This window comes from Lissotriton vulgaris, chromosome 9, assembly GCF_964263255.1.
Source record: "Lissotriton vulgaris chromosome 9, aLisVul1.2, whole genome shotgun sequence".
Taxonomy (NCBI): domain Eukaryota; kingdom Metazoa; phylum Chordata; class Amphibia; order Caudata; family Salamandridae; genus Lissotriton; species Lissotriton vulgaris.
The window spans coordinates 762119109-762145626 of NC_141697.1; the positions used below are offsets into that span (position 1 = coordinate 762119109).

Below are 26518 nucleotides of genomic sequence, written 5' to 3' on the forward strand. Positions count from 1 at the left end.
CAGTGGTGGACAACATCAGGCGTTGTCTGACTGACTACCTAGCGCTTAATGATGTGGGCTCTACGCCGCTGTCCTTGGTGTGGGAAGAAATTACATTGGTCGCGAGGCCTATGAGCACAAGACCAGACAGACCAAGCGCGCAGAACTAGAAGCTAAAGTTTGAGAGCTGGAAGCTATCCACAGGCGCACCAGTGCCCCTAGAATTTTGTGGCAGTTAGAAAAGTAGCAACTCCAGCTTCGGCGTCCTGATCTTGATCGGGCTGAGCATGCAGTGGTCCGAATGAAACACAAATACTATGTGAGCTCTAATAAAGGGGGCCGAGGCTCTGGAGGCCCCCATTCGTATAGTGGAGGTGATCTCGGCTATCGCCCGGTCGAAACTCCTGCAGGCTCCAGGCCCGACAGCTTTAGCGCTCTTTTTTATAAAACCTTCTGCGCCGAACTGGCCCTGTTGGTCACCCGTTTGTTCAACTCCTTTGCGGACACGAGCTTCCTTACGGCCTTCATGTTGCAAGCTACTATTTTCTTCATCCCCAAGCCAGGGAAGGACCCTGTGCTTTGTAGATCCTATTGGCCGATCTCCCTACTGAACGTTGACACGAAGCTGTTCTCTAGCATCCTGGCCTACAGATTGAACCCTTGCATGCCCGACTTGGTCGACCCTGACCAATATGGCTTCCTCCTGGGTCGGCAGTGTGGGGACAATACCAAACTGATTTGCCACTTAATCAACAAGGTACACTGGTCGTAAGAAGAAGCCCTACTGCTGGCGGTTGAGCCTGAAAAGGCTTTCGACCGTGTACATTGGCCGTATTTATTTGCTACTCTTGAGCGTTTTGGATTGGAGGATAGGTTTTGGCGTTGGGTGGCGAGTATTTATTGCGCTCCATCAGCGACTGTATGGGTCAACGGCTTGCTCTCTGACGGTTTTATGGTGGGGAGAGGGACTAGACCTGGCAGCCCCCTCTCCCCTCTGCTTATGCCCTTTATATGGAGCCCTTCGCCCAACGGCTTCGGGATAACCCCATGGCGCAAGGTATCCCGTTTGGGCTAGATCACCATCTCATTAACCTTTACGCCGATGACGTCATCTTTTCGGTGGCTTACCCCTTGATCTCACTGCCGGCTATTGTGGACGATCTACTTACCTTCTGCCAAGTCTCTGGCTATAAAATTAATATGCAGAAGTCTCAAGTAATTAATCTTACTGCAGCTCAACCAACAGTAGACTCCTTACAGACCTGCTTCGCCTTCGACTGGGTGTCTGACGGTATTTCATATCTCTGGTTGGTCCTCCACAAAAGACTCACTCAGACGGCGGATGTGAACTATTCAGCACTCCTCTCCCGCATCCATGAGGACTTGGCCTGCTGGCGGCGCCTGCCTTTGAGATGGTTTGGGAGTTTGGCTGCTGTGAAAATTAATATACCTCTCGGGGCCCTGTATCTCTTTGAAGCGCTCCCACTGGAGATCCGGCCGCGCTCGCTCCACCACACCCAGACAGCAATTGAGTGCTTTGTGTGGGGCCCGATCTCTCCTCGGCTGCAAAAGAATTTGCTGCAACGCCCTAAGAAAGAGGGTGGCCTCGCCTTGTCTAACAATACATGCTACTTCCAAGCTTCACTACTACAGTACCTTGTTGAACGGAACCATCCTATGACGGAGAAATACTGGGGCTTCATGGACCAGACTGTGGCGGGCCACCACATCTCTTGTGAAGCCTTGTTGCCGAGACCCGCTTGTGCGTGGGGGCTCTACTCCTCACCAGTTACCTGCCCCACACTGCTTGTCGGAATAGGGTTTCTGTGAGGGCTAACCTCACCACGTTTCCTTCGCCCATGACACCGATCTTCTCAACCCCCAGGCGGGAAGGCCGGGTTTGAGAAGATCGATTTGAGAAGATCCAACCAGCGCGTAGCTGCCCACTTGTCCAAGTGGGCAGCTACGCGCTGGTTGGAAGGCGGTTGCAATTGTTTAGGGCACTTATTTGACATCCAGGGTCTCATTCCCTTCTAGGAGCTGCAAGAGGACTACGGCCTTTCCGGCTCCGATCTCTTCCTACATACACAAATGACGCACTGGATCTCCGGTGTCACAATGCGCCCCTTGGCAATTAGGCCGATGCTCGAGAAATGGCTCATCAGTAAAATGGACGATCACAGGGTTATTTTTTAAATCTACTCCTTCCTCACCCTAGGCATTCGGAAAGCACTTACGGTTGGACAGAGGCGCTGGGATGCGAACCTAGGAAGCACACTGTCAGATAAGGAATGGGAGGATGTCTTTTATAGGTCCCAGCACAGTGTATTTTCCATAGGTCATGCTGAAACTGCTTTAAAAATGCGTCTTATTGGTACTATACCCCTGCAGCCTAGCCAAGTGGCACTCTTGTTCCGATGGCCTCTGCTGGCATGGCTGTGGTGGCCCTGGTACCCTCCTCCACCTGTTATGGAACTGCCCAAAGGTCACGAGATACTGGGAGAGAATACTTGATGATATTGATAAGGTCTTCAAGGGAGACAGATGCTGCTAGTGCTGAATGCCGCACATCGGATGATACTGGGGGGTGGAAATCGGACCAAGATTTGGGCTACCTTTATATCCATCCTTTCCACTGAATTCCGGGAACTGTCCTGCCCTAGTTACCCCCAGATTCTGAAATTGATTCCCGAAGATGGTGCGGCTGCCTAACGTGGTTGATCCCCGTTGGTCTTCCTCAACCCTATAGATTCTGCAGCTTTTGGCATCTAATAGTGCGTATAGACTGGATTCCTCCCTTTTTCTTTGTTTCTTGCTCTCTGGGGAGAATGGGTTGGGGTGGGTTTTGGAGTTGACTTTTTTTTGTTGTTCTTTGTTTCTTGTCAAAAGCAGAATCACTTATGTGACACTATCTGTTAGAGGCTTTTGGCTTACTACTGCTTACAAGCTTTGCAGCACACCAGTCTTTATAGTTACCTATTCGTAGTTTGGGCGACTTGCCGATTCCCCCCTTTTTATGCACGCGTCTGTCCCGGTCTGGGTTGTTTGGCGACATGCTGTGTTAACTATCAGTCTGAGTGTGCTTCTCTTTCATTCTCTTGCTATCTTGCACTGACTAGGCGTTTGCCGGCCCGCTGGGTTGTAGGCGGCGCTGTCCTGTGTTGACATGCCTTGTGTTCTGCCAATAAAATCGATTTAATACTAAAATAGAAAAGAAAGTCTACTTTGAGTTTAAGAGATGTTCACACCCGCATACCTGTATAAACAGTATGGCCTATGTTCAATATAATAGCAGAGCGGATAGTATAACATTTTAGTCTTTTAGGTGATACTACTCAAATCGGAAATTTTGTATTCTCTGCTTAAAGTCCTATCAGTTTGTTGTCTTGAATATAAGGTCTTTAATTTGAGCCCTTTTAAAAAATATGGTTTACGTTTTGTTAATAAAGGTTAAGCAGAAATTTTGTTATAGCCCCAAATTTGTTGCTCAGCACAATCGTTGATACATTGCCACTGAGAAGCATCAACAACATTCGGGCAGCCCAAAGCCCCATTGTAGGATATCAGCATAAGTTAAGGTTCTGCGAGGGGTTTGTGAGTGTTCAGAAATGTTTTGGCGCACAACAGGTAGTGGTTGGGTCAAGAGAAATGTTAGCTTGTGGTTGTTGTAAATGGATCAGAGAAAACCCTAAACTCTGAAAAGCAGGGATGGAGAAGATCCTTCCCTGTAGTTAATTGTAAGCAAAATCCGATGCACACAACAAGTCAGTGTGATATGAATGATCACCAACAAATGATAAGGATGGAGTCACACAGATGTGTTCTTTTTGTGTCGTTTTATTGGAATGCATATATTATTGAAGGCGGGTCTCGCCGGGTCTTCTCCATACCCGGCGAGACCCGCCTTCAATAACACTCGGACCGACCTCGAACCCCAGTTTGAAATACTGCGGCTACTATAGACGGCTTAACACGCCGCAAGCACCACTCTCCGACACTCTCCTTACTGGAACGTTTTAAGAGTACCTGAACAGTACGATCACACTTTTGTGAAAACACCCGATCAGGACCGGGTTGGAAATATCACCGTTCCACCGACCCCGCTTCTCATGACCTCTCAACAGCCCTGAAGAGTCACGGGTTAACTCCCTGCTTGACGAAACACGTGTCGGCTGGTTTCATGTTCTCAATATATGCATTCCAATAAAACGACACAAAAAGAACACATCTGTGTGACTCCATCCTTATCATTTGTTGGTGATCATTCATATCACACTGACTTGTTGTGTGCATCGGATTTTGCTTACATATCAGCATAAGTTGTTTAGGTTGTTTTTATTCCCCAAAAATCTTGAAATGGTAGACTGTAGCGTTCTGAAACAAGCATTGGCATTGCTTATAGTTCTCGCCTTTGGAACCTTATAAGTATTTAGTTATGCAGCTACAATATCCTTGGTGCAACAACATCAACTGTTGCATGTCTAAACACTTATAAGGTCCCAAAGGCGAGACGTGGTTCCCTTGCTCCCGGCGTCACTAGATTCAAGCTAGCTTGGCTGATGAGAGACGAAACCCCAACCGGTCCCAATATGCTTGTCCATGGCCCAACAAGGACCTGGCTTGGCAGGCAGCCTGGACTGGACTGTTCCCATGAGGCGCTGTAATGTGTGCTAACATTCTATATAATGTAAATATTCTAATTACATTGTAACGTGAATCACACTCATTAAAACTAATTTTGGTAGCCAGTGTTGCTTATTTTAAAGAATGAAGCCAGAAATGAATGTGAAACAACTCTCCAGGTTGCCTTAGTTAACTAAATGTATTTGTATAACATAATGATTTTATAATGCCATATCTCCAAGTGAAGAATATAAAACCATCAACTTGGTCTGCTCTGTTAAATGTATGGATGCTAAGTGCAGTTTCCCAAAAGCTCTTCTTTAACCTACTACGTATGTGTGGGCACAATCTATTTAGTTTTGGTAGAAAGTATGAGAAATTAGTTGTTAAGTCTGCCTGTTGTAGCGATCGACTACTTGCTGATACACACATAAAATAAGGCAACACGTCACATCCTCTCTATGGTGCCTATAACTTTTTTTGGGTGTTTTTTTGTGAAAAGACTTCTCTTGTTACATTTGACCATTTTTGTAAACCAAAGTGGTAACTGTCAGGGAAAAACATTGCTCAACTTGACAACCCTGAATTGACGTTTACACAAGATTATCTTACAAGCAAATATGGCAGCTAATATTTGTCTTGTACCGCAAATGAATTGCGCCCTTCACCCTGATTGTTGCCTTTGTGTATATGACACACAACTAAGCGATGCTGCACCATCTTCAGCTGCCTGCATTTGCTACCTGCCCTGCACTAGCAATTAACTGTGGTATTCCAAGAGATGACACTATCTATAGATCTAATTTTTTTTTATTGAATTATAGTAAAACACAATGCAACAGAGGGTCGCCAAAAGCTACCCGTGAATACCTAAAGGTTTATTGAGCAGTAATTTTAATATAAATGGCTCTTCATAGCACTTTTCAGCCATTTCAAACTGCTGTACATAACCAAGTTAAATGGCACTCAATTTACCGTGGCTGAGTCTGCCACGCAGGGATTTGAACCTGTGATCATCAGATCACTGCATATGTCAGTGGTGAGCCTTACCTTACTAAGCTACCTCACTTTAAAAAAAAATAACAGTCAGGCCATATGATATGAAGAGAAACTGTATTGCTGCAGCTGCCATTGAAACCCCATTATCCATGAAAATAAGACATTACGGAAGTAAGGGAAAAGACAGAGAGAGCAGTGTTGGGGGGGCATTCCGACTAGAGAGAGGAAGAGAGGGATAGAAAAGAAAGAGTGTAGGAATAGGTGCGCGAGAGAGGTGAGAACGTATAAAAATAGGGGGATGAGTGAAGGAGGTGTAGAGAAGCGAAGAGAGGGAGGGTGAGAGAAAGAGGAGAAGAGAGAAATGTGAACGAAGGGCAGAGCACAAGAGAAAATGAAAAGAAGTGGATTGAGAGGGAAGGGTTACAAAAGGAAAGACAGAGAAATAAGCGGTTAAAATATCGATAAATCTGTCAGAGGGAGAAACCAGAAAAAGGCAAGGACAAAAGGGTCAGAGACGAAGAGAAGGGACAGAGAGTGAAACAAAAAGCGAAAATCAAGGTGGAAGAGAGATGAAAGGAAGAAGAAAAGACAAATGCGGACAGAAAAGAGAACAGTGTGAGAGCAGAAAAAGAAAGGCAACGAAGTTAGACTGCCTTGGCGGCCTGTCCAAATTTCGAGCCAGGTGTTCGCCACTGGAGTGGGCAAAATTAGAGTGTAAAAGCCAAATGAAATAAACGCGGCGCCTCGCGCTGCAACAAGAGAGAGAGGCAGAGGGGTGCAACCGCGAGTGGTTCGCGCGCGCTGGAGAGAGCAAGTCTGCTCTTTTTCAAAGCACATACTCCTGCTTGTGGCGCGCCTCTGCGCATTCCGGCAAGCTGTAAGCCGCCACAAGCACGAGTATGTGCTTCGAAAAAGAGCTGTACGACGGCTAAAGGTCTCCTATGTAGCGCATGGGCGCTGTGTAGGCGAGACCTAAAAAGGACAATGGAATGTTGATGAAAATAGTGCTAAAACACCTGAAGAGATTTTGAGTGTATGCTCATGTTGATAAGGTTCACCCAGTCGATAATTCTTATTGGCAGATTGCCCCGATTTCTTTCAACAAGATTTTGTAATTGATATCCACAATGCGATTAGGGTTTGGTGTAACTTAATACCAAGATCGATAGTTGGTGAACAGACAGTAGAATTAATTCAAATTAAACAGTTTATTTAGGTTTGTGTGTTTTTGAGGTATTTAGCCTATATCTTAAATATGTCCTAAAATAATTAGTCATCAATATACATGCAAGAAGCATATGTGAAGGATCAGGCGGAGTACTATCTATGTTATCTGAAAATATCATAATTCGAAATAGACCACTTTCATCCTCGAAATTAATTATGTCAAAGTGAATGTTTTTTGTTGTTGGTTTTTTTTTGCATTGAGGGGTGCAAAGCAAAATGGAGATAAAGGTTAGCTCTGATGTATACCCCTTTCTCCCCGAGGTGAACTTTGGCACAGCTCTAGGAAATAAAATGATTTGTTAACAAGTTGTAAAAAAGGCTCTGTTGTCTTAAACTCTAAGTTTGGCTTGTGCAATGCAACACCTCATGGTGGTCCTGGATCAGTGAATCTGGTGTAATAAATAAGTCATAAGCAGGAGGTTTAACTCTAATGCAGTATAACATCCACACCATTGCTTGGTCCCTTGAGATTCTTGCTCCAAACAGAAGAGGTTGAACTTGTAAGGCAGCAACAGCACTCTTCTGGATACCCTTGTGGGTAATGGTGGCCAGCAAATTTGTCATATTGCACTCCTTCTGCACTTAAAGTCAGCATAGAGCTGAGGAAACCAACGCATCAATCTGAGGTGATCTAATACTGACAGCCACAGTATAATCAGTTTTGAAATAGAGTTACAGATTCCAGCCTCTGAGGTCCTTAACTGAATCAATCCCCCCAATATATATCAAAACAGTATAATCAGTGGCATCTGCCGAAAGTAGAATTGGAGCACAGTGGTATCATGCGCTCAGATCAAGTATGTGAAGAGTAATGGTAATGCTCGAAGTAGCTGATTTGTGAAAATGAGCTTAGAATCCAACATTTGAAAAGTAACAAGTTGTATTGTGCTGATGGGAGTCTTTTATTTTTGGTCACAACTGGAAAGGATATGTATATTCTCAGTACATAGGAGAATGGCTTGCTTAGGAGGTAGATTGGCTTTCTCTGTGGCTTGGGTACATGTGATTATGGAATACTGCAATAATCCATGCAAAATTGGTGGCAATAGTTCTCTGTAGCCTCCCTGGATTGAAGAAAATGCAGTCCCTTGCATTGAGTATTACTACAGCAGACCAAATGATGGTAGTGTGGTAATCAGAGGGCAGGGTTACTTCACTTGATTGATTACCAAACTCTGCCTTTCCAACAAACTGAGGAACTTGATGACAAAGGAGGTTCATGAAGAACTGATCCAAGACTTATTTTCATAAAAACCAATCACTAATTTACCATTTTATTTTCATTATATGAAATTATATCCCATAAGGATGTCCTGAAATACTGGCACGGATCCAGCCCCTGTGGCCCAACATTAAAACAACCTTGTCTTGGAAGCAGATTGTCATTAGAGCTTCACTGTCCCTCTAGCTGAGTAATGTAATAGGGTTCTATCATTTGGCTGCATGGAGCATCAAAGGGAGGGAGGAGTAACCGCTTTTAGACTTCCTACAAGTTGTGACAGGCTGACGGAATCACTGTAAGGCAAAATTAGAGGTTCTGTGAATGGGCCATCAGAATTAATTGTCTCCTATCAGGATACAAAAAGAACAATTGATGGACAGAATGCAAAACATTGTCATATATTCACCCCAGTTCAAAGATCTGGGCCTAAATCCACTGTTGTGTTGCTCCCCAAGCCATTCCAGTTGGAACCCAGCCAATGGCAGGCAGTCTTGACCCTGCACCCAATGGGAACAGTCCAGCCCGAACTGTCAGGCTAGGTCTTCCCTGGACTGGAAACAAGCATCCTAGGACCGGTTTTGGGGTTTCACCCTTCATCAGCCAGGATAGCTTTGCTCCAGTGGCATGGAGAGCACCGGACCCAAGGGGTGATAAATGCAAAAAGAACAATTGATGGGCAGAATGCAGAACAATGTCATACATTCACCCAAGTACAGAGATCTGGGCTTAAATCCATCGTTTTTTGCACACCGTGCCGTTCCAATTTGAACATAGCCATATACCAATCGGTATTGACCCTGCTCCCAATGGGAACAGTCCAACGCGAACTGCCAGGCCAGGTTCTCCCCGAACTGGGACCAAGCATCTTAGGAACGGTTTCGGGTTTTCACCCATCATCAGCCAGGATAGCTTGACTCCAGTGGCATGGAGAGCATGGGACCCACGTCTGAGCATAGCCGTCCCACTTGGGGTGACAAATACAAAAAGAACAATTAATGGTCAGAATGCAAAACAATTTCATACATTCACCCCAGTACAGAGATCTGGCCCTAAATGCATCGTTTTGCTCACTTTGCCACTGAATTCAAGCTAGCGTAGCTGATGAGGTGTTACTCCGAAACCTGTCCCAGGATGCTTTTTCCGGGCCAGGGAAGACCTAGCTTGGCAGTTCGGGCTGGACTGTTCCCACGAGGCACAAGATCAAGACTGAATTGCATATAGCTGGCTCTAAACTGGGGTGGCGAAGTGAACTAAAGAACGATGATGGTTTCAACCCAGATCTGTGACTGTGGTTGAGTGTCTGAAAAGTTTCAGCACTCTGTCCTTCATCTCTTTGTGTTTGCTTTGTCTAGTACCAGCAAGCTTGTCGATGGTGCTCAAAGCAAATACATATACAAATATTTAGGTAAAAGATGCCCAGTCCTATTATGAAGAGTAACAAGTTGTATCTTTTTTATTTCTCTTTTAGGCGGAGGAGCTTAATTTGACATAACTGATTCTCACGTTAATTTCTTGTGTCCAGATTCTCACCAAAATGTTTAGAATTAACAAGTTTAAATTCTCTTAGACCCTTAGTTGTATGTCTTTTTGTAAATATTATAACATTATGGGAACCCATATGAAGAACACATCTTTATGAGCTAAAATTATAGATAAGTGTAAGGTGTTAGCTGGAAGCAAATGTCAACTTATGATGTTTTACTTGTCTATCTGGAAACACACCATTTTGTATTAGTCCTTCTTCGAAAAGCATGGGAATGAGAAAATCCCCATGGGAACCAGGGCCAGAGTTCTGCGCAGTATGCCACTCCCCTCTCCACCCCTTAGCTCCCCTCCACCACCTGCCCCAATGGCAAGCCATAACTTCAGACAAGTGGGTGCTCCAAATTGTCTGGCGGCGTTAAGCACTTCCACTTCTGGAACTCCTGCCACCCCAGCCAATGTCCTCAGATCAGCCGACGTAGGACCACCTCTCCCTGTTAGGCTTGGAAGTTCAGGCTCTTTTGACCAAGGGAGACATCAAGAGGGTGCCGGCATCCGAAGGGGGTTGTGGTTGCTATTTCTGCTTCTTTCTGGTGCCAAAGGAGGACGGAGGTCTCCGCCCTGTCTTAGATAAACAAAATATCAATTCCTTTCTTAGGAAGGAGAAAGTATTCAAGATACTAACACTTGCTCAGTTTTTGTCTGCCTTAGACCCTGGAGTCTGGATGGTAGTGTTTCACCTGCAGGACACCTATTTTCATATCCCTGTTGTGCAAGCCCATCCGTGTTACATGCAGGTTCATGGAGGGCCAGAAGTATTTTCAGTTCGCTCTGTTCCCCTTTGCCTCACCGGTACCATTTGTGTGTTCATGAAAGTGATGACGGTGGCTGTAACACATCTACTGTGGTCAGGGTTTCCAGTCTTCCCCAACCTCGATGGGTAGCTGTTGAAGGAAGGCACCCCAGGCAATCGTCGCCCACCCCCATACTATGGAAAATGGTCTGCACTCTCTGGGGTTCACTATAAACATGCCCAAGTCGCACCATACTCCCTTTCATCTGAACCATTCTGGACACAGTGCAGTTATGCATCTATCCTTGTTATTGTTACTGTTATTGTTATATTGGATTTATATCGCGCCAATCACCTGCAGGTCTCTAGGCGCGTGGAAATCGATGGAGTTCATACAATAACTACATACAACATAGAGAAAAAATGCACCAACCAGCTTACACTATACCCACACCCTTCCAAATAGCAATGTCTTTAAGGATTTCCTGAATCGCAGGAGGTTCACCTCACTGCGTAGCCCCTCAGGTAGCTTATTCCACAAATTGGGGACCAACACAGACAAAGCTCTCCCTCCCTTGGTCACCAATTTGTACCGAGGGCAGATCAGCAACTGAGAGCCAGAAGATCTGAGTGTTCTTTTTGGGCTGTACACTCTCAAACGATCTTTGATGTAGTCGGGTGCATGGCTATAAATTGCCTTATGGGCCGTGCAAAGGCTCTTAAACTCTACCCTCTCTTTTATAGGGAGCCAATGTAGGCTCTGTAACAAGGGAGAGGCCTTAGTCCTTCTGGGGAGTCTAAAAATAAGACGCGCCGCGTCATTCATCACAACCTGCAACCTATTGGTTAAAGATTTGGGAAGGCCCAGATAAAGGGAATTCCCATAATCCATTCTGGATATTATGGTCGCCGCTACAACTGTACGCAGCATAGAATGAGAAAGGACAGGGGCTAGCTTACGTAGCTGCCTAATGATGTTCGTGCAGCTTCCAATGACAGAGGAGATTTGGCTACACATTGATAGATCACTATCCAGTTTAATCCCCAGGCTCTTTACATTTGCACTCGGTTTTGGAGTTAAGCCTAACTCTTGTGACCAGTAGAGATCGCTCCAAGGTGAGGTGGTAGATGGAATTACCAATACCTCGGTTTTATCCGGGTTGATCTTTAGTAGGTTTTCAGTCATCCACCCGACCGTATACCTCAGGATGTTCTGCACTTGGAGCTGCGCGGCCTTGGTGTTATCGATACTCAGCACAAGCTGAGTATCGTCCGCGTAGTTGAAAACTCTACAGCCCATATTAACCAGAGATGCAATCAGGGGTTGAAGATATAGATTAAACAGTAGCGGGGACAGTGCGGAGCCCTGAGGCACCCCACACTCTAAAGTCCCCACATCTGAAATCAGATCCCCCAGCTGTATCCTCTGTGTCCTTCCTAAGAGAAATGATTTCAGACAGTTGAAAGCCACGCTCTTAATCCCAAAATCACGTAATCTCTCCAAGAGCAGGGCATGGCTGACAGCATCGAACGCCGCTGACAGATCTAAAAGAATCAGGGCGCTCGGTTTCTTAATGTCAGCCATGCCTCTTAAATCATCCAGCACCGACAACATCACCAACTCGGTGCTGTGATGTGCTCGAAACCCTGCCTGTCGCTCGTGGAGTTAGCGGTGAGACTCCACATGGAGAGATAAGGATTTCAGGACATGCTGCTCCAAAATCTTGGAGAGAAAGGGCAGCTCGGAGATTGGTCTATAATTCTTCAAGACCATGGGATCCGCGCCGGACTTCTTCAACAGGGGCTTGACTCTTGCTTCCTTAAATTCTGCAGGTAGATACCCCATTGCTAATGATCTGTTGAGGAGAGAAATAATACGTTCTTCCAGGATGGGGCGTGCCACACGAAATATACTAGGAGGGCACGGGTCAGCTGGGGAGCCAGATTTAGTCCTGCCCATCAATTGCTCCAAACTCAACACGTCTATTTCTGGAAACTCCTCAATGGTGCAGTCAGTAACTTTATGGGGATCAAGGTGTGTTACAGGCTTATTCACCTTGGTGCATTTTATTTCCAAGAGGATATTCTCCACTTTTTCTAAGAAAAATCTCTGAAAAGTATTACAACTTATAGTGGTTTCTGAGTTTTCCGTTTTTTTTACTCAACTCGGATAATATGTTAAAAGTCTCTTTCTGGATATTCCCAGCCTTCTTTAAGCGCTGCTCATAGTGCTCCTCTTTTGTTTGCAATATGAGTTTTTTATATGTATGAAGAGAGGCTTTGTACTGATCCCTAGCTATGACATGTTTGGCTTTCCTCCAGGATCTCTCCAAAGCCCGGAGTTTCCGCTTGCGTTCCCTCAGGAGCGAAGTGAACCATGGCGCTCCTTTACCATGTCCTTTAATGGACTGCATCCGTTCAGGGGCTATCTGATCGATAGCTTGACACAAGCTCTCCGTTAGGTCCGAGTATTCCAGATCCAAGTTGCTTCCGACACCAAAAGGCCGGGCCACTTCCGGAAATATCTCCGTCAGGGTTTTTAAATCAACCTCATTCCATTTACGGATTTTTCTGGCTCCACGCGATAGATGGCTCAGAAGGCCATCGATATGGACTTCACAATTCAGTAGGTAATGGTCGGTCCATATACATGGTAAAACATCTCTAAGAATCACATTTGGATCAGAGGTCCACACAAGAGCTTGGGTATGACCCTTGATGTGTGTGGGTACTTCCACAAGTTGTTTAAATCTCAGAGAAGACATTGTAATATCCAATTGGCGTGTGGCCAAGTCCCTGTGGGGGTTATCACAATGTAGATTAAAATCTCCAGTTACCACGATATTTTTATATCTCGTACAGAGGTCAGATATAATGGGAGCAAATAGATCATGTAATAGTGGGGTAGAGTTAGGTGGTCGATAGACCGACAAGACTACCAAACAGGGTTTGTTCAAGGTAATCTTTACCCCTAGTAAATCTGATAGGTCCACTAACTCTGACACTAGTTTTTCTACTATCAGATTCTTTTTGAATAGAATCGCTACTCCCCCCGCCCCGTGCTTCTCCTGCACGGTTTTGCCATATTGCATCATAATTCATAGTGTTTATGGAGCGACCTAGTGTTAAGGCAGGCTAGCTTTAACAAAGAAGACTTGGTACCAGGCTTACCGATGTCGGAACGTTTGATAGCATACTTCTTCAGCTTTGCTACCACTACAGGGTCTAAAGGTTGCTCACTGTTATCAAGTTGGAGCAGCTCCTCCGACGAGTAAACTAGCCGATGGTCAAGAGTCCTGGCCCTGTGGCCCGTCCGTGCGCGGACGGGTGCAGACGGGCTGGACTCTGGCGTGACTCCGGCGATGCTCTGGCGAGCCCGCAGCGCGTGCCTGCTGCGCGTCAGCATGCCCAGTTTAAGTACCGGTCTAGCGTCCTTGTGACGACTAGACCGTGCGAAGCTTCTGGGCCACACAGCTCTTACCCAAGAGAGTCCTGGACATTTGGGCTATTATCCTGATGTTTCAACCTCAATCCTGGATTTCAATGAGAATGACTCTGAGACTTCTGAGTCTAATGGTGCCGTGCATCGTGCAGGTGAGGCACACTCTATTGCATATGCAGGTTTTGCAGTGGGACCTGAAGTCAAAGTGGGCGAGCAGCATCAGGGTAATCTTTCCGACCTGGTCCAGATATCCGACAGAACTGTGAAAGATCTACAGTGGTGGCTGACGAACCGTCATTGGGTCGGTTGCAGACCTCGCTTCCATGCCCTACAGATTTCACAGTAGTGACAGATGCATCACTCCTGGGCTCAAGGGAAGGCTGGTTGATGTGTTCACAGACAACTCTACCGCCATGTGGACTGTAACAAATAGGGCGTAGTGGGGTCATGCACCCTGTGTCAGGAGGCTCTGTGCCTCTGGACACGGCTGGAACCCCATGCCGTTTTCCTGGTCATGCAGCACCTGGGCAGAGAAGCTGAGCCATTGATGCATCGCAGACCACAAATGGCGCCTTCACCCAGAGGTGGCTCAAGGTCTCTTTCAGAAATTAGGATAACTCTGGCTAGATCTATTCTCCACTGCAGAGAAAGTGCACTGTCAGTACTCATGCACGCTGGAGTTGGAGTTTCCAAAGCGGCTCTCGCTCTCAAATGCGTTTCAATTAGATTGGAGCTCTAGACTCCTTTACGCTTTTGCACTGATACCACTCCTGCACAGATTTCTCAAGAGGATCAGGACCAACCGCAGTGGCTCCTGACTGGGTACGGATAGTATGGTTTTCAGAACTTTTGGGTATGGGCATCTGTCTTCCAATCAAGCTGTCCCTTCAGCAGGCTTTCCTGTTGCAGCAACAGGGCAGGGTCTTCCATCCGAACCTGCGTACGCTCCAGCATCATACATAGAGATTGAATGGCAACAGTTGCTGGTCTTCGATCTCCCTCCCGAAGTCTGTGATGTCATCTTGGCAGCCAGGTGCCCATCAACAAAGACTGTATGTGCCTGCTATTGGTACAAGTATCTGAAAGAGACTATTTGTTATCGATTCCTTACCATAGAATTACCCCAGGCGTCACACTGGCATCAGACTGGATCCGTCCAATTCTTCTTCAGCAGTAAGTACCCCTACGTGTTGGTAGGGGGCGTCGGTCGACTCCACGTTTGTTGTTTGTGTTGTGATCACCAAAATAATGTTGCAGTATCTACTTAGACGCCGCCCCAGCACGGTGACGTCAGTTCTTTTTCCGCTCCAGCCAGCGCAGATCCGGAAAGAGTGATAGCCTTAGTAATTTTTTGACGAGTGATTTTTCATCTTTTGTCGACATCTTTTTTGAGTTGTTCGATTCCTGGTGCAAATAGGGATGTCCAATAGTCGGACCGGCTTCAAGCCTTGCAACTCTTGTCATAAGTTGATGTGAGTCAGTGACCTGCACCTCGTGTGCCTTTGGTGCCTGGAGCTCGACCACGATCCGAAGTCGTGCTTCGACTGTCGGGCTATAAACCGGAAGTCATTGCGGGAGCAGTCCCGAAAGCTTCTGAAGGACCGGCAGTCAGCTCTGCACCGCTCGAGGTCCTGGTCGAGAGGGGGGTCACGGGACCGGTTGCGATGTCACCACCATCACTCCTCATCAAAGTCTTCGGGCAAGTCGAAGCACAAGAAGAAGGTGAAGAAGCACAGTCGCTCTTCGCCTTCGCCCTGTCCGTCGGCCAACGCGACGCTGAAGGTAGTCGTCCTTCAGCTCTGTCCACGGACCCTACTGGGACAGCTAAGAGCTTCCCTCCCTTCCTGGGAGCCGGAGCGTCCCCTTCCCAGCTTTGTGCATTTTACGAAGCTCTCCACTCCATCTTTGGGCCCTGCAGACTCGGTTGGGGGCTATAGGCCTTCGATGCAAGTTGCACAAGGTCCCCAACGATCCAGGTCTGGATCCGGATCGATGCCAGTCCACCTCACAACGCCTCCTCCGGCACCAATACCTCTGATGATGCTAGTTGTGTTCCTGGCCGGCGTCAACCCCGGCCTCCCCCTCGACTTGGGCACGGAGCCGAACCGGCATCGAACGGTACATTTGTACAACTGTTCTACCCTGGCGTTTCCTATCTCCCTGAGTGGCAGTTCGAGGAGGTTGAGGAGGACTGGGAGGGGTCTATTGACCCTCTAGCAGTCAACTCGAGGAACCGGACTGGAGAGAGGAGTTGGGTGATGCCAGTGGTCTGGAACCCTCCCCAGACCTTGGTATGCTTTCTCCCTTTACCATGACTACGGAGGAGGGAGCTTCCTACACTATGCTGTTGCGTAGGGCAGCTGATGCATTGGGCTTCAAGCTTCGTACAGTGGCTCTCAGGACTAATATCCTGACTGAGGTGCTTCAGCCAGCAGCAGCCTCTTCGCAGCCCCTGCTGCCTTTTATTAAAGCCCTCAACTACATCATTTTGGGCATTTGGTCCTAGCCCAGCACAGGGGCTCCTGTGGACAGGATGAAAGCCCGGCTCCACCACCTACTTTTCCTCTCCCAACAGCTTACCCCTGAGTGCTTGGTGGTCCAAGCCTCATTCTCAAATGGGGCATTCCCTACTGCTCCCCCAGATAGGGAATCTAAGAAGCGGGACCATTTTGAAAAGAAGATGTTTTCTTCCGCCAGGTTAATACTGCGGTCGGTGAACACTGCATGTCTCTTGGACCCCATTTGTGGCTTTGGAAGGGGTGTCCCACCACGTTCCACCCAGAGCCACAGGGCAGCGCAAGCTACCCAGCCTCTGTGTTCCCGGGTACGTGGGACACAGTGTTTTGGGTCTGAGGGCCAGCGGGCGGGCCAGTTCACCAATTCCCCTTCAGCAGCAGCCTCCAAGCCTTCCTAGTGCGACCTTTCAGGGCCACCAGTTGCCAGTGGGCGGCAGGATCCACCATCACCTCCCCTACTGGCACAACATCACGTCGGACAGGTGGGTTTTGCAGAGGGTCTGAAGGGGCTACTCTCTCCCCTTCAAGACTACCCCTCCCTCCATGCCACCAACACTCCATCATATGTCGGAGGATCATTTGGCCCTTCTCCTCCAGGAAGTTACAGCTCTCTTGGCATCGAACGCATCCCTGTGCCAGAAGTAGGTCGCGGTTGCTACTCCCACTACTTCTTGGTGCCAAGGAAGGACAAAGGCCTGCGTCCTATCTTTGACCTCAGTGACGTCAACCACTTCCTCCAGAAGGAGAAGTTCAAGATGTTAACCTTGGCTCAGGTCTTGTCTTCCCTCGGCCCAGGGCATTGGATGGTAGCGTTGGACTTGCAGGGCGCTTACTTTAACATCCCTGTCTTGCCTGCCTACCGGCGTTACCTAGGGTTCACAGTAGGCCACAAGTATTTTCAGTTTACCGTGCTCCCCTTTTGCCTTACCAGCACCCCTCTGGTGTTCATGAAAGTGATGGAGGTGGTCGCAGCTCATCTGTGCAGATCAGGGGTTCCAGTCTTCCCCTATCTCGACGACTAGCGGTGAAAGGCGGGCTTGCCCCTGACTGTTGTCTCCCACCTCCAGACTACAACGGACCTCCTGCATTCGCTGGGGTTCACAGTCAACGTGCAGAAGTTGCACCTGATTCCCTCTCAGAAGCTCCTTTTCATGGGAGCGGTTCTGGACACAGTGCAGTTCCGGGTCTAAACTACTGAGCAGCGAGTCCGGGATTTTCGGGCTATGATGCCGATGTTTCAGCCTCTATCCTGGATTTTGGTCAGAAGGACCCTGAAGCTGCCAGGCCTCCTGGGCTCCTGCATCCTGCTGGCGAATCATGCAAGATGGAATATGCGGGCTCTGCAGTGGGACCTGACGTTTCAGTGGGCGCAGCATCAAAGGAATCATTCCGATGTCGTCCAGATCTCGGTGGGGACTGCAAGTCAGTTGCAGTGGTGGCTCAAGGACCAGGATTGGGTCAGCGGCAAATCCCTCTCACTTCCCCAACCAGAGTTTACAGTAGTGATGGATGCGTCACTTCTGGGATGCGGCGGCCACATGGGGGAGACGGAGATCAGAGGCCTCTAGTCTCCGGCCGAGTCCGGGCTCCACATCAACCTCCTGGCGATTCATCTTGCACTGAAGGCATTCCTTCCCTCTGTCAAAGGAAGAGTAGTGCAGGTGTTCACTGACAACACCACCGCCATGTGGTACTGCAAAAAAATGGGCGGGGTGGGGTCGTGGACCATGTCAAGAAGCTCTTTGCCTTTGGACATGGCTGGAACAGCAGGGCATATCCCTGGTGGTTCAACACCTAGCAGCTTCCCCCAACGAAGAGAACGTGCAATGTCAGCAGTTCTGCACATTGTAGTTTCCAAGGCGGCACTCGCTCGGCTACGCCTTTCATCACAAGTGGAATTGCGGCCTCCTGTACGCCTTTCCGCCTGTATCACTTTTACCCAGAGTTCTGAAGAAGATCAAGCGCAACCGGGCCCAAGTCATTCTTGTGGCTCCGGACTGGCCATGAAGAGTCCGGTACCCCGAGCTCTTGAGTATGGCCATCGATCTTCTGATCAGACTGCCTCTTCGGGAGGATCTTCTGTCGCAGCTACAGGGGGCGGTCCTTCACCCAACCTGTCCAGTCTCCACCTCCTAGTGTGGAAATTGAGTGGCAACAGTTCACAGCTTTTGATCTTCCTCCCAAAGTCTGTAATGTCATCTTGGCAGACAGGCGTCCCTCCACTAAAATGGTACATGCCTGTAGATGGAACAAATTTGTGGCATGGTGCACAGCAAAGGCTGTGGATCACCTTTCTGCCCCTCTTTCAGAGGTTCTTCTCTTCATTCTTTCTTTGGCCCAGCAGGGTTCTCCTCTGGGCACTCTTAAAGGCTATCTTTCGGCCATTTTGGCCGTTCTTCGCCTTCCTGATCAGCCGTTACTTTCCTTTTCGTAAATGCCCCAGTGTGACTTAAATCTTGTCCTCCCTTATCTTATGTGTGCTCCCTTTGAGTCACTACATAATTGTCCACTTCGTCTCCTTACTTTGAAGACTGCTCTCTTGCTTGCCATTACATCTGCTCATAGGGTGAGGAGCTTCAAGCCTTCTCTTCCAGACCTCCCTTTCTTGCTGTCTATCCGGACATAGTAGTCCTTCGTACTAGGCCTTCTTTTCTGTACAAAGTGGATACTTCTTTCCACATAGGTCAGACAATCATATTGCTCACCTTCTTCCCGCCTCCACACCCTTCCAAAAAGTAGGGCAGACTCCACCATCTGGACCCAAAACGTGCACAGTCTTTCTACCTTGACCGTACTAAAGACTTCCGGGTGGACGATCAACTCTTTGCAGGTGATGTGGGCACCAAGAAAGGTCGGGCAGTGCGCAAACGTACCATCTCCCTATGGGTCATCCTATGCATTATGATCTGTTATTCTTTGGCTAAAAGTAACCTCCAGTAGGACTGCACACCCACTCTACCAGGGCTACGGCAGCTACTACTGCTTTGGGATGTGGAGTTCCGCTGGTTGACACCTGCCAGGCAGACACGTGGACATCCCTGCACACGCTTACTAAGCATTACTTCCTGGTCAGCCAAGTCTGGAGAGACTTTTTTTTTCGGCCGTTCTGTTCTCCAGGACTTTCTGGTGTGAACTTAGTTTGCAGACCCACTTCCAGGGTTGGTTTTGCTGGGGTATCTATTCTAAGGTAAGGAATCTAGAACTGATGGTCTCTTTCAGATGAGCAAGTTACTTCGGTAACGATGTATCTGTAAGAGACATACATTAGTTATAGATTCCTTACCGCCCCACCCTTCCACCCCGTTCTGCAAACTGATTTCTAGGGATAAGGACTCCCTTACAGGGCCCTAGTTTTGTGCACCAGTGGTCAGTGTCTTGCATGGCTTTGCGCTTCTGGTGTGGAAAGTCGTGTTAGAACGGACGTTAGCGTGCAGGGGCAGCGTCTAAGTAGACACTGCAATGTCATCCTGGCAATGACGCATGCACTTGACCCACGCCACCCACCGACGCACAGGGGTACTGCTACAAAAAAAATTCTCAGGATCCAGTCTGACGCCTGGGGGTAATTCTAAGATAAGGAACCTATAACTAATGTATGTCTCCTACAGATACATCGTTATCGAAAGTAAGTAACGTGTTCATTGACAGCACCAAAGACCATTGGGTGGACAATCAGCTTTTTGTGGGGTTCTCTAAGCAAAGAATGGAAAGACAGTGCAGACAAGGACTTTGTCAAGGCAGATAGCTCTCTGCATCAGTGGCGGCCTGTAAGTTTTGCAGGGGAGGTGGCGGGACACATACGCACACATACACAACACTCAAAGCCAGGCATTCACACGCACACAAACACATGCACTCACAACACTCTTTACCAAACATTCATACATACACGCACCAAATATTAATATAAAAAAACACACTGCAGCCAGCTCTGCCTCTGATTTTCCTGGAGGCTTGGGACTGCTGCCTACCTCATTGGCTGACAGGAAGGAAGCTGTCCCAATGTCATCATAGAGTGGGATGGAGTCAGTGAGACTGCTGACTCCACCCCACTCTGTGATGTAGTGTCACTGATTGACACTCGACCCTGGGCGCTTCAGGACTTAAAACTGAAGCACCCAGGTGCGAGGCAATCAGTTCTGCTACCACTTGTCACTGAGGGGGGCCTTAGGGATCTCTGCTAAACTGAGGACGTCAAGCCCACAGGACCTGTGAATTCCCCAGCCTAGCAAAGTTCAGCTCAGGCAGCTAGGAGCCTGCACATTTTGCGCATGTATGGCTCCTTACTGCTTGAACTATAAGTGAACAGTGTCTGTCAGGCTGACCTTTGTGCAGCCTGACAGACACTGTTCGTGAGGGGCGTGGCCCCTCAGACCCAATGGACCGCCCGCACCTGCTCTGCATTAAGATCTGCTATGTACCGGCCACAAGACAGCCTCTAGAGGGACTGATGGCTTATTCCACCACAGACAAGGATGCTACCACTAGTTTGGCAGGCAGGCCTGTTCTTGTAAGGAAATAACGTTAGCATCTGTGCACATGTTTGCAGAGGACTATAGCCGTGACAGCCAGGTCTGATGGTAAGGGTACTTCACCTGTTCAGCCTGGCAGGACTTTGTTTTAAATCCGCCTACTTCACTGACCCTCCACCTTATTGCTATGGTGCCCCTTCTAAAGGCATAGAATCTTCTATTAGAAGTTTCCATCAGAAGAACAAGTTACTTTTCTACTGTAATGCTGTTTTAGGTGGTGACTTCATCTAAACACTGATTCCTTACTGCCCTTCCATCTCCCCGTTCTGTGGTATTGTCTTTTTACTGCCTGAAAGGGTCCCAAATTAGAGATCTGCACACTACCTCTAATTGTGTTTGTACTCTGTGTCCAGGAGCAGGGAAAGACTCGGAGAAGAAATTGGCATCAGTGTGTAGGGGTGGTGCTTATATGTGATTCCACACCATAACTTCTGGGGTGTAACAATGAGAACATGGAACCACACTACACCACTGACTGATCGAGTCAGGGGCCTTTGGAATATTCGAAAGGTGAGGCGTCTGCAGTTAGAGTTTCCACCAGAAAGAGTGTACACCAGAAAGAGCCTTACTGAAGGTAAGTAAATTGTTCATATTTCGCACCACCAACTCTTGGTAGTCCTATATTTTAGGCAAGATTGGCAAGATGATAAATGCATTGAAGTATGTTATTCCAAAGCCTTAGTGCTACACCTCAGGCACATGTCAATGTGAAAAAAGCGAGTCACCTTGGCTTTCCCAGGAAACATGCCATTAGCAGATATAGGTAAAGCTGCCACAAATCCACATGTTCACTAAAGACTATTGTGTGGACATTCATATTAGACAATCAGCGCTAGCTGGCAAACTTCTTAAAACTCTGTTTCAAACATCCACATGTGCTCGTAAGCCACTGCATTTCAGTCTGTGCAGGGCATATGATCCGTGGCTACACATGCTGCAAACTGAAAAGGTTACTTTCCTGTAACACTCAGTTTGCAGCTTGTAGTGCTTTAGATTCACTTACGTCCCCTTACCTTCCTGAATGTAAGCATAGTTGAGCAATTTTTGACACATTCAAAAAACACTTTCCGTTTGTGATAGCAAATTTGCTTACAGTATACAGATGTTAGTTTCTGTTCACTGCACCACATATAGAGCTACCCTCTAGTAGGAAAAAACATCTGAGGTGGAATCAGTGTCCTAGAGCATTATGGGTTTTGTGGTAGGATCTCTGAGTCACCTCAAAGCAGAAACTCCTTTTTCAATTAAAAAAAATGTGTAGTCATCTAAGCTCCATGCTAAAATATCAATATGTGACTCTACAGCACTTTACACTGTAAACGTAGTGTTACTGGTAAATAATGTTTTCCTTTTCTAGTGCTTGTTCCATCTATAGTGCTAGTGATAATCCAAGGATGAATATGTAAACTTTTTTTCATTAATTATTGAAATGTTTAAAGAGGTCTGCTTGATAAGCACATTCATTTTTTTTCTGATTTACAAACAGAAATATCCACCACCGTTGGGACTTGCAGAAAATTGCCATTGACATCAAAAATGCCTGAAATTGAGAAGATAACTAGAAGATCATCTCTTCAGACTCCATGCATTCCTAAAGTGATTCCTACTGGCAGAGCAAGTACTGGGAGTTCTTACATGATGGCAACTACTAGTTCACATGCAAAAATATGGCGCAGTCAGTCAGTGGGTGAAAACATCAATGCAAAGAATATTTGTATGGATGCAAAGCTACAGGGGTCTGGTATAATTAGGCCCGCGTCCTCCATGGATCTCTCTTTATTTGGAAAGGAAAGCTATCCACAGGTGGGGACACCTTTAAATGACAAATGCAGAGAAAATTATTCTCTGAACAAGACCACGGCCACTATTCCTCCTTCTGGAAACCACGAGGAAAGAGCAAATTTGACTCTAAACATTACAAAAGCTGTTCACGATAAAGTCCTAATGCCACCACCATCCTTGCCTTATCATGATGCTTCTCAAGTGACAAATATGTCACCAAGTGTTAACATTAAAGAGCTTAAAAAGACACAGCTTTCTTTTGTTACACCAATGGAAATTAAATCTTTGGAAAGAGATGAACAAAACATGACATTGGGACTAGAGTACAGCAAGAGGGAGAACTCAGTTTGCTTTTGTAGAAAAAGAGAGTTGGCAAAACATGAAGTTGTGTTTGAGGAATCACAAGCTTCCAAATTGGCCCTATCACCAGCATCATATCTTAAGGACACCATTCATCATTCAAGTGATATGATGGACCTTCTGTCGGAAACTACAAAAGACACAAATGCTGATTTGTCACTTGCTCATTGTATAATATGTAAATCTTCTGTAAAGAACAAAGAGATAGAGAATATTTCTTCTGAACATTCAGGTGAGTACTTTCATTTTCCACGAATTCTTTTGTGTTCAACATTTAGCAAACAAATCATGGGTATGTCCGGCACTCCTGGTATAACTTCTATCCATGTTAGCTTTATACAGTAAAACGTTCAGAATACCCCAAATGTATGGACTCCCTATGTAAATATGTTTGACATTCACATATAAAATTGAGTGAAGCTGGTTTAGAACGGGTGGCTTTTCCAATATAACTACTAGTTAATTCTGTCTGGCATGGCACTAATGACTCCATAAGCAAAGCAAACCATACGGTCAAATTAGTATTAACCTTTCATGGTTTAAATTCATAATTGTGTGACATTTCTGATTTTAAATGCTAACATTTCCTGTAAGGTCTCGGGATCGTTTGTGTGACTCCCTGTCTCCGCCACTCCAGATATGGGTATTTTAAACAGACTCTTGTTCGTTTGGCTGAGGGCAACAAAAGCCAAAGACAAAGATTCCACTCACACTTTAAGGGCTCCTGGTTCTTGTAAACCTAGCTGTGCCTCAGTCAAGGGAAAATGGGGGGCCTCACAGAGGTCCAGGGCTCCGTCAGAGCTTCCTGGTTCTGTGGTACCCTGTCCCAGGCGCTTTAAAACACAACAGACTAAAGAACATAGCACAGGACTGGGGGCTTCCACCCCAGGGCCATCTGGAGCACTGACCTGGGGCACCCTAGTCTGGAAGAAGGCTACCTACCTCTCTTGTAGTCCTTGTACATTGTGTGAAAGAGGGGGACATTTGAGTAAACCTGACTGGGCTCGAAGAGTCAAACAAGCCCTCATTGGAATTTCCAGGGTAGCCTGACCATCTGGCTGCACCATGCATTCCTGTGACCAGATGGCCTTGACAGACGCCCATCAAGTCGCAGCATGTCTTATCGATCAAAGTTTGTTTGCTCTTGGAGAGGTAAGTAGCTCCCTGGGTCTGTTTCCCGGGACCAGAGATGACCGACCATCAGGCATGGGGCTGTCAGGGATATCACGCAGCTGTGACCCACGGCCGGGTCAAAGGTTTTTCACCCCTGTAGGCTGGTAAACTTCTCAGGCATATTTTCCTGCAACCCTAATTATAATCTCGCACAGCCCTTTTTAAAACAAATTTTAATCTGCAAACACTTTTGTCAAGCTTGTCTACTCAGCTTGCCTTCTTTATATGGGATTTGGGTCAGTAGCAGGACTGTTCCATGTATAGTGCCTGTACAGTCTTCCATCCCCACTGCCATTTTAGTCCTATAAAGGAATGTGCCTCTGTCTCAAAATCTCGAAGGTCAATTACAGAGACTGTGGCCAAGAGACCATGGCCCAAGTCTAAACCAGCTGAGACTGCCACTTTCCTTAAGAATGAAATTGCGCCTGTGTTTAAATGTGGGTATCAGCTTTTGTCTGAGAAACAATAATATCTACTAAGTGGCCTACATTGCCTCAGTTGAGTCTTTTGTAAGCGATACTCTCTTATAGGACCCACCCATGCTGGCTGTTTAATTTAATTCTTGAAGCTAATTTTAGACATTTAAGGAATCATGGTGCTATCAACGGTGCTTTAAGTGATACAATAAATGTTTGTGCCCCTTGAACTTGCACTGTGTTTAACCCTTTCACTTTCTCAGTTTGATGTGACTTCATTTTTTTAGGTTTGGGATATATTGGGTGCTTGACTGAGCGCAGCTGTACTAGCAACATCTTAGATTCCACAGATACGTTTAGGTGCTCAAATATCAGGATTGTTCCAGCCTACGGCATGGCATATTAAGAAGGAGCAGTTCAAATAGGAGTTTTCCCACAAGTAACACAAGAGACGCAGCAAACAGGAGTCCTCCTCTCACAGGCACTGCACCAGTTCCATGGACTTTTATGAAACTTGGCTCCATCATTCTCTGATTCCAGGCTTGTTGATGTCTTTGGTCCCATTGTGCATTAGAAAGGTTTCCTGCATTGTCAGCCCATCCACAGCTTTACTATGGATCCCTTTATTCTCAGCGCTTCCTATGTTGCTGCTTTGAATCTCTGATCTGAAGAGAAGATTGCAACTAATCTGCAACTTAACTTTTTATGCGGGAACTATACTCTGTAATCTGCAACTTAACTTTTTATAGGGGAACTATTCTCTGTGCTGCAATAAGAACATTGTGGTTTTTGCTACACGTCAGGCAAGTTCTGTAGTGGCAGATCCCAACAGAATCTTGCTCCAGCGCTGCACATGATTTGCAGTTCCCGGTACTAACAGAAGACTACATCGTCTCAATCTTTTAAACACCCATACGGCAACTCTCTACTGAATTTAAATAAGACAGCTACGCTCTCGCAAATTATAAGGAAAGCGGTTTAGCTACGTGATTGAAAGTCTCAATATATTCTCGGTTTTGAATTACCCGCCATTTGTGTGACACACAGTGGACAGACCGTATCTGCTATCGATGCACCTTTAAATCAAGATTCGCTCATCAGTTTTGACTTTCCTCACTTGAATTAAATCTTGCCGATTATAGAGGGCATTACAAATCAAATCTAACAGTCCTGAAGATGGTCTCGCAGATAAATACATAGAGACCGAAACGCCAACTCTTCCTATCCATCTATCAAATTGAAAATCAGGAAAGAACAAATTCCCTTGAAGGCACACCTTGCCTTTTCTCCACTCAAACAGCACGAAAACCCGCGGCGGACCGGAGACCAACCAAAAGGAATCGTGGTCACAAAGGAGAGCTGAAAGCAGGACACTGTTTACACTGACCTTGCCCTGGGAGGAGCCGTTCGACTGGAACATTGCTTGCTGTTCTTCTCCCTTCTGCTGAACCTGCTTACAGCTCGCCGGACCTTGAACCGCAGGAGCCTGCACTGGACCTGGGGTTGTGGCGCTGAGGTTGGCTGAGGCGAGGGTTGGATTTGCAGCCAGGCTACGAGCGGTGCTGCAGGGACTCCATCTCCCATGAGTCCCTGCCCGACTAACCTGCAGCACCTGGTCCGCTCTCCCTGCTTGCCCAGCCCCCTGACCACGAAGGAGCAAAAACCCCTGTGCCTGTTACCGCGGTGGGACACTGTTGAACCTGCTTGCAGCTCGCCGGACCCGCTCCGCAGGTCCCGCTTCGCGGACCTTGAACAGCAGGAGCCTGCACTGGACCTGGGGTTGTGGCGCTGAGGTCGGCTGAGGCGAGGGTTGGATTTGCAGCAGGGCTGCGAGCGTTGCCGCAGGGACTCCATCTCCCAGGAGTCCCTGCCCGACTAACATGCAGCACCTGGTTCGCTCTCCCTGCTTGCCCCGCCCCCTGACCACAAAGGGGCAAAAACCCCTGTGCCTGTTACCGCGGTGGGACACTGT

The 26518-nt window shown here is 47.1% G+C and overlaps 1 protein-coding gene across 1 annotated transcript in view; it reads left to right on the forward strand.

Annotated features, from left to right (window-relative positions):
• Positions 1-26518, forward strand: part of LOC147692216 (WD repeat-containing protein 62-like) — an 846473-nt gene that overhangs the window by 705381 nt on the left and 114574 nt on the right. Inside the window, exon 29 of the mRNA XM_086938490.1 lies at positions 22302-23189. Coding sequence (XP_086794616.1) covers positions 22302-23189 — 888 coding nt within the window. The remainder of the gene's footprint in view (positions 1-22301; positions 23190-26518) is intronic.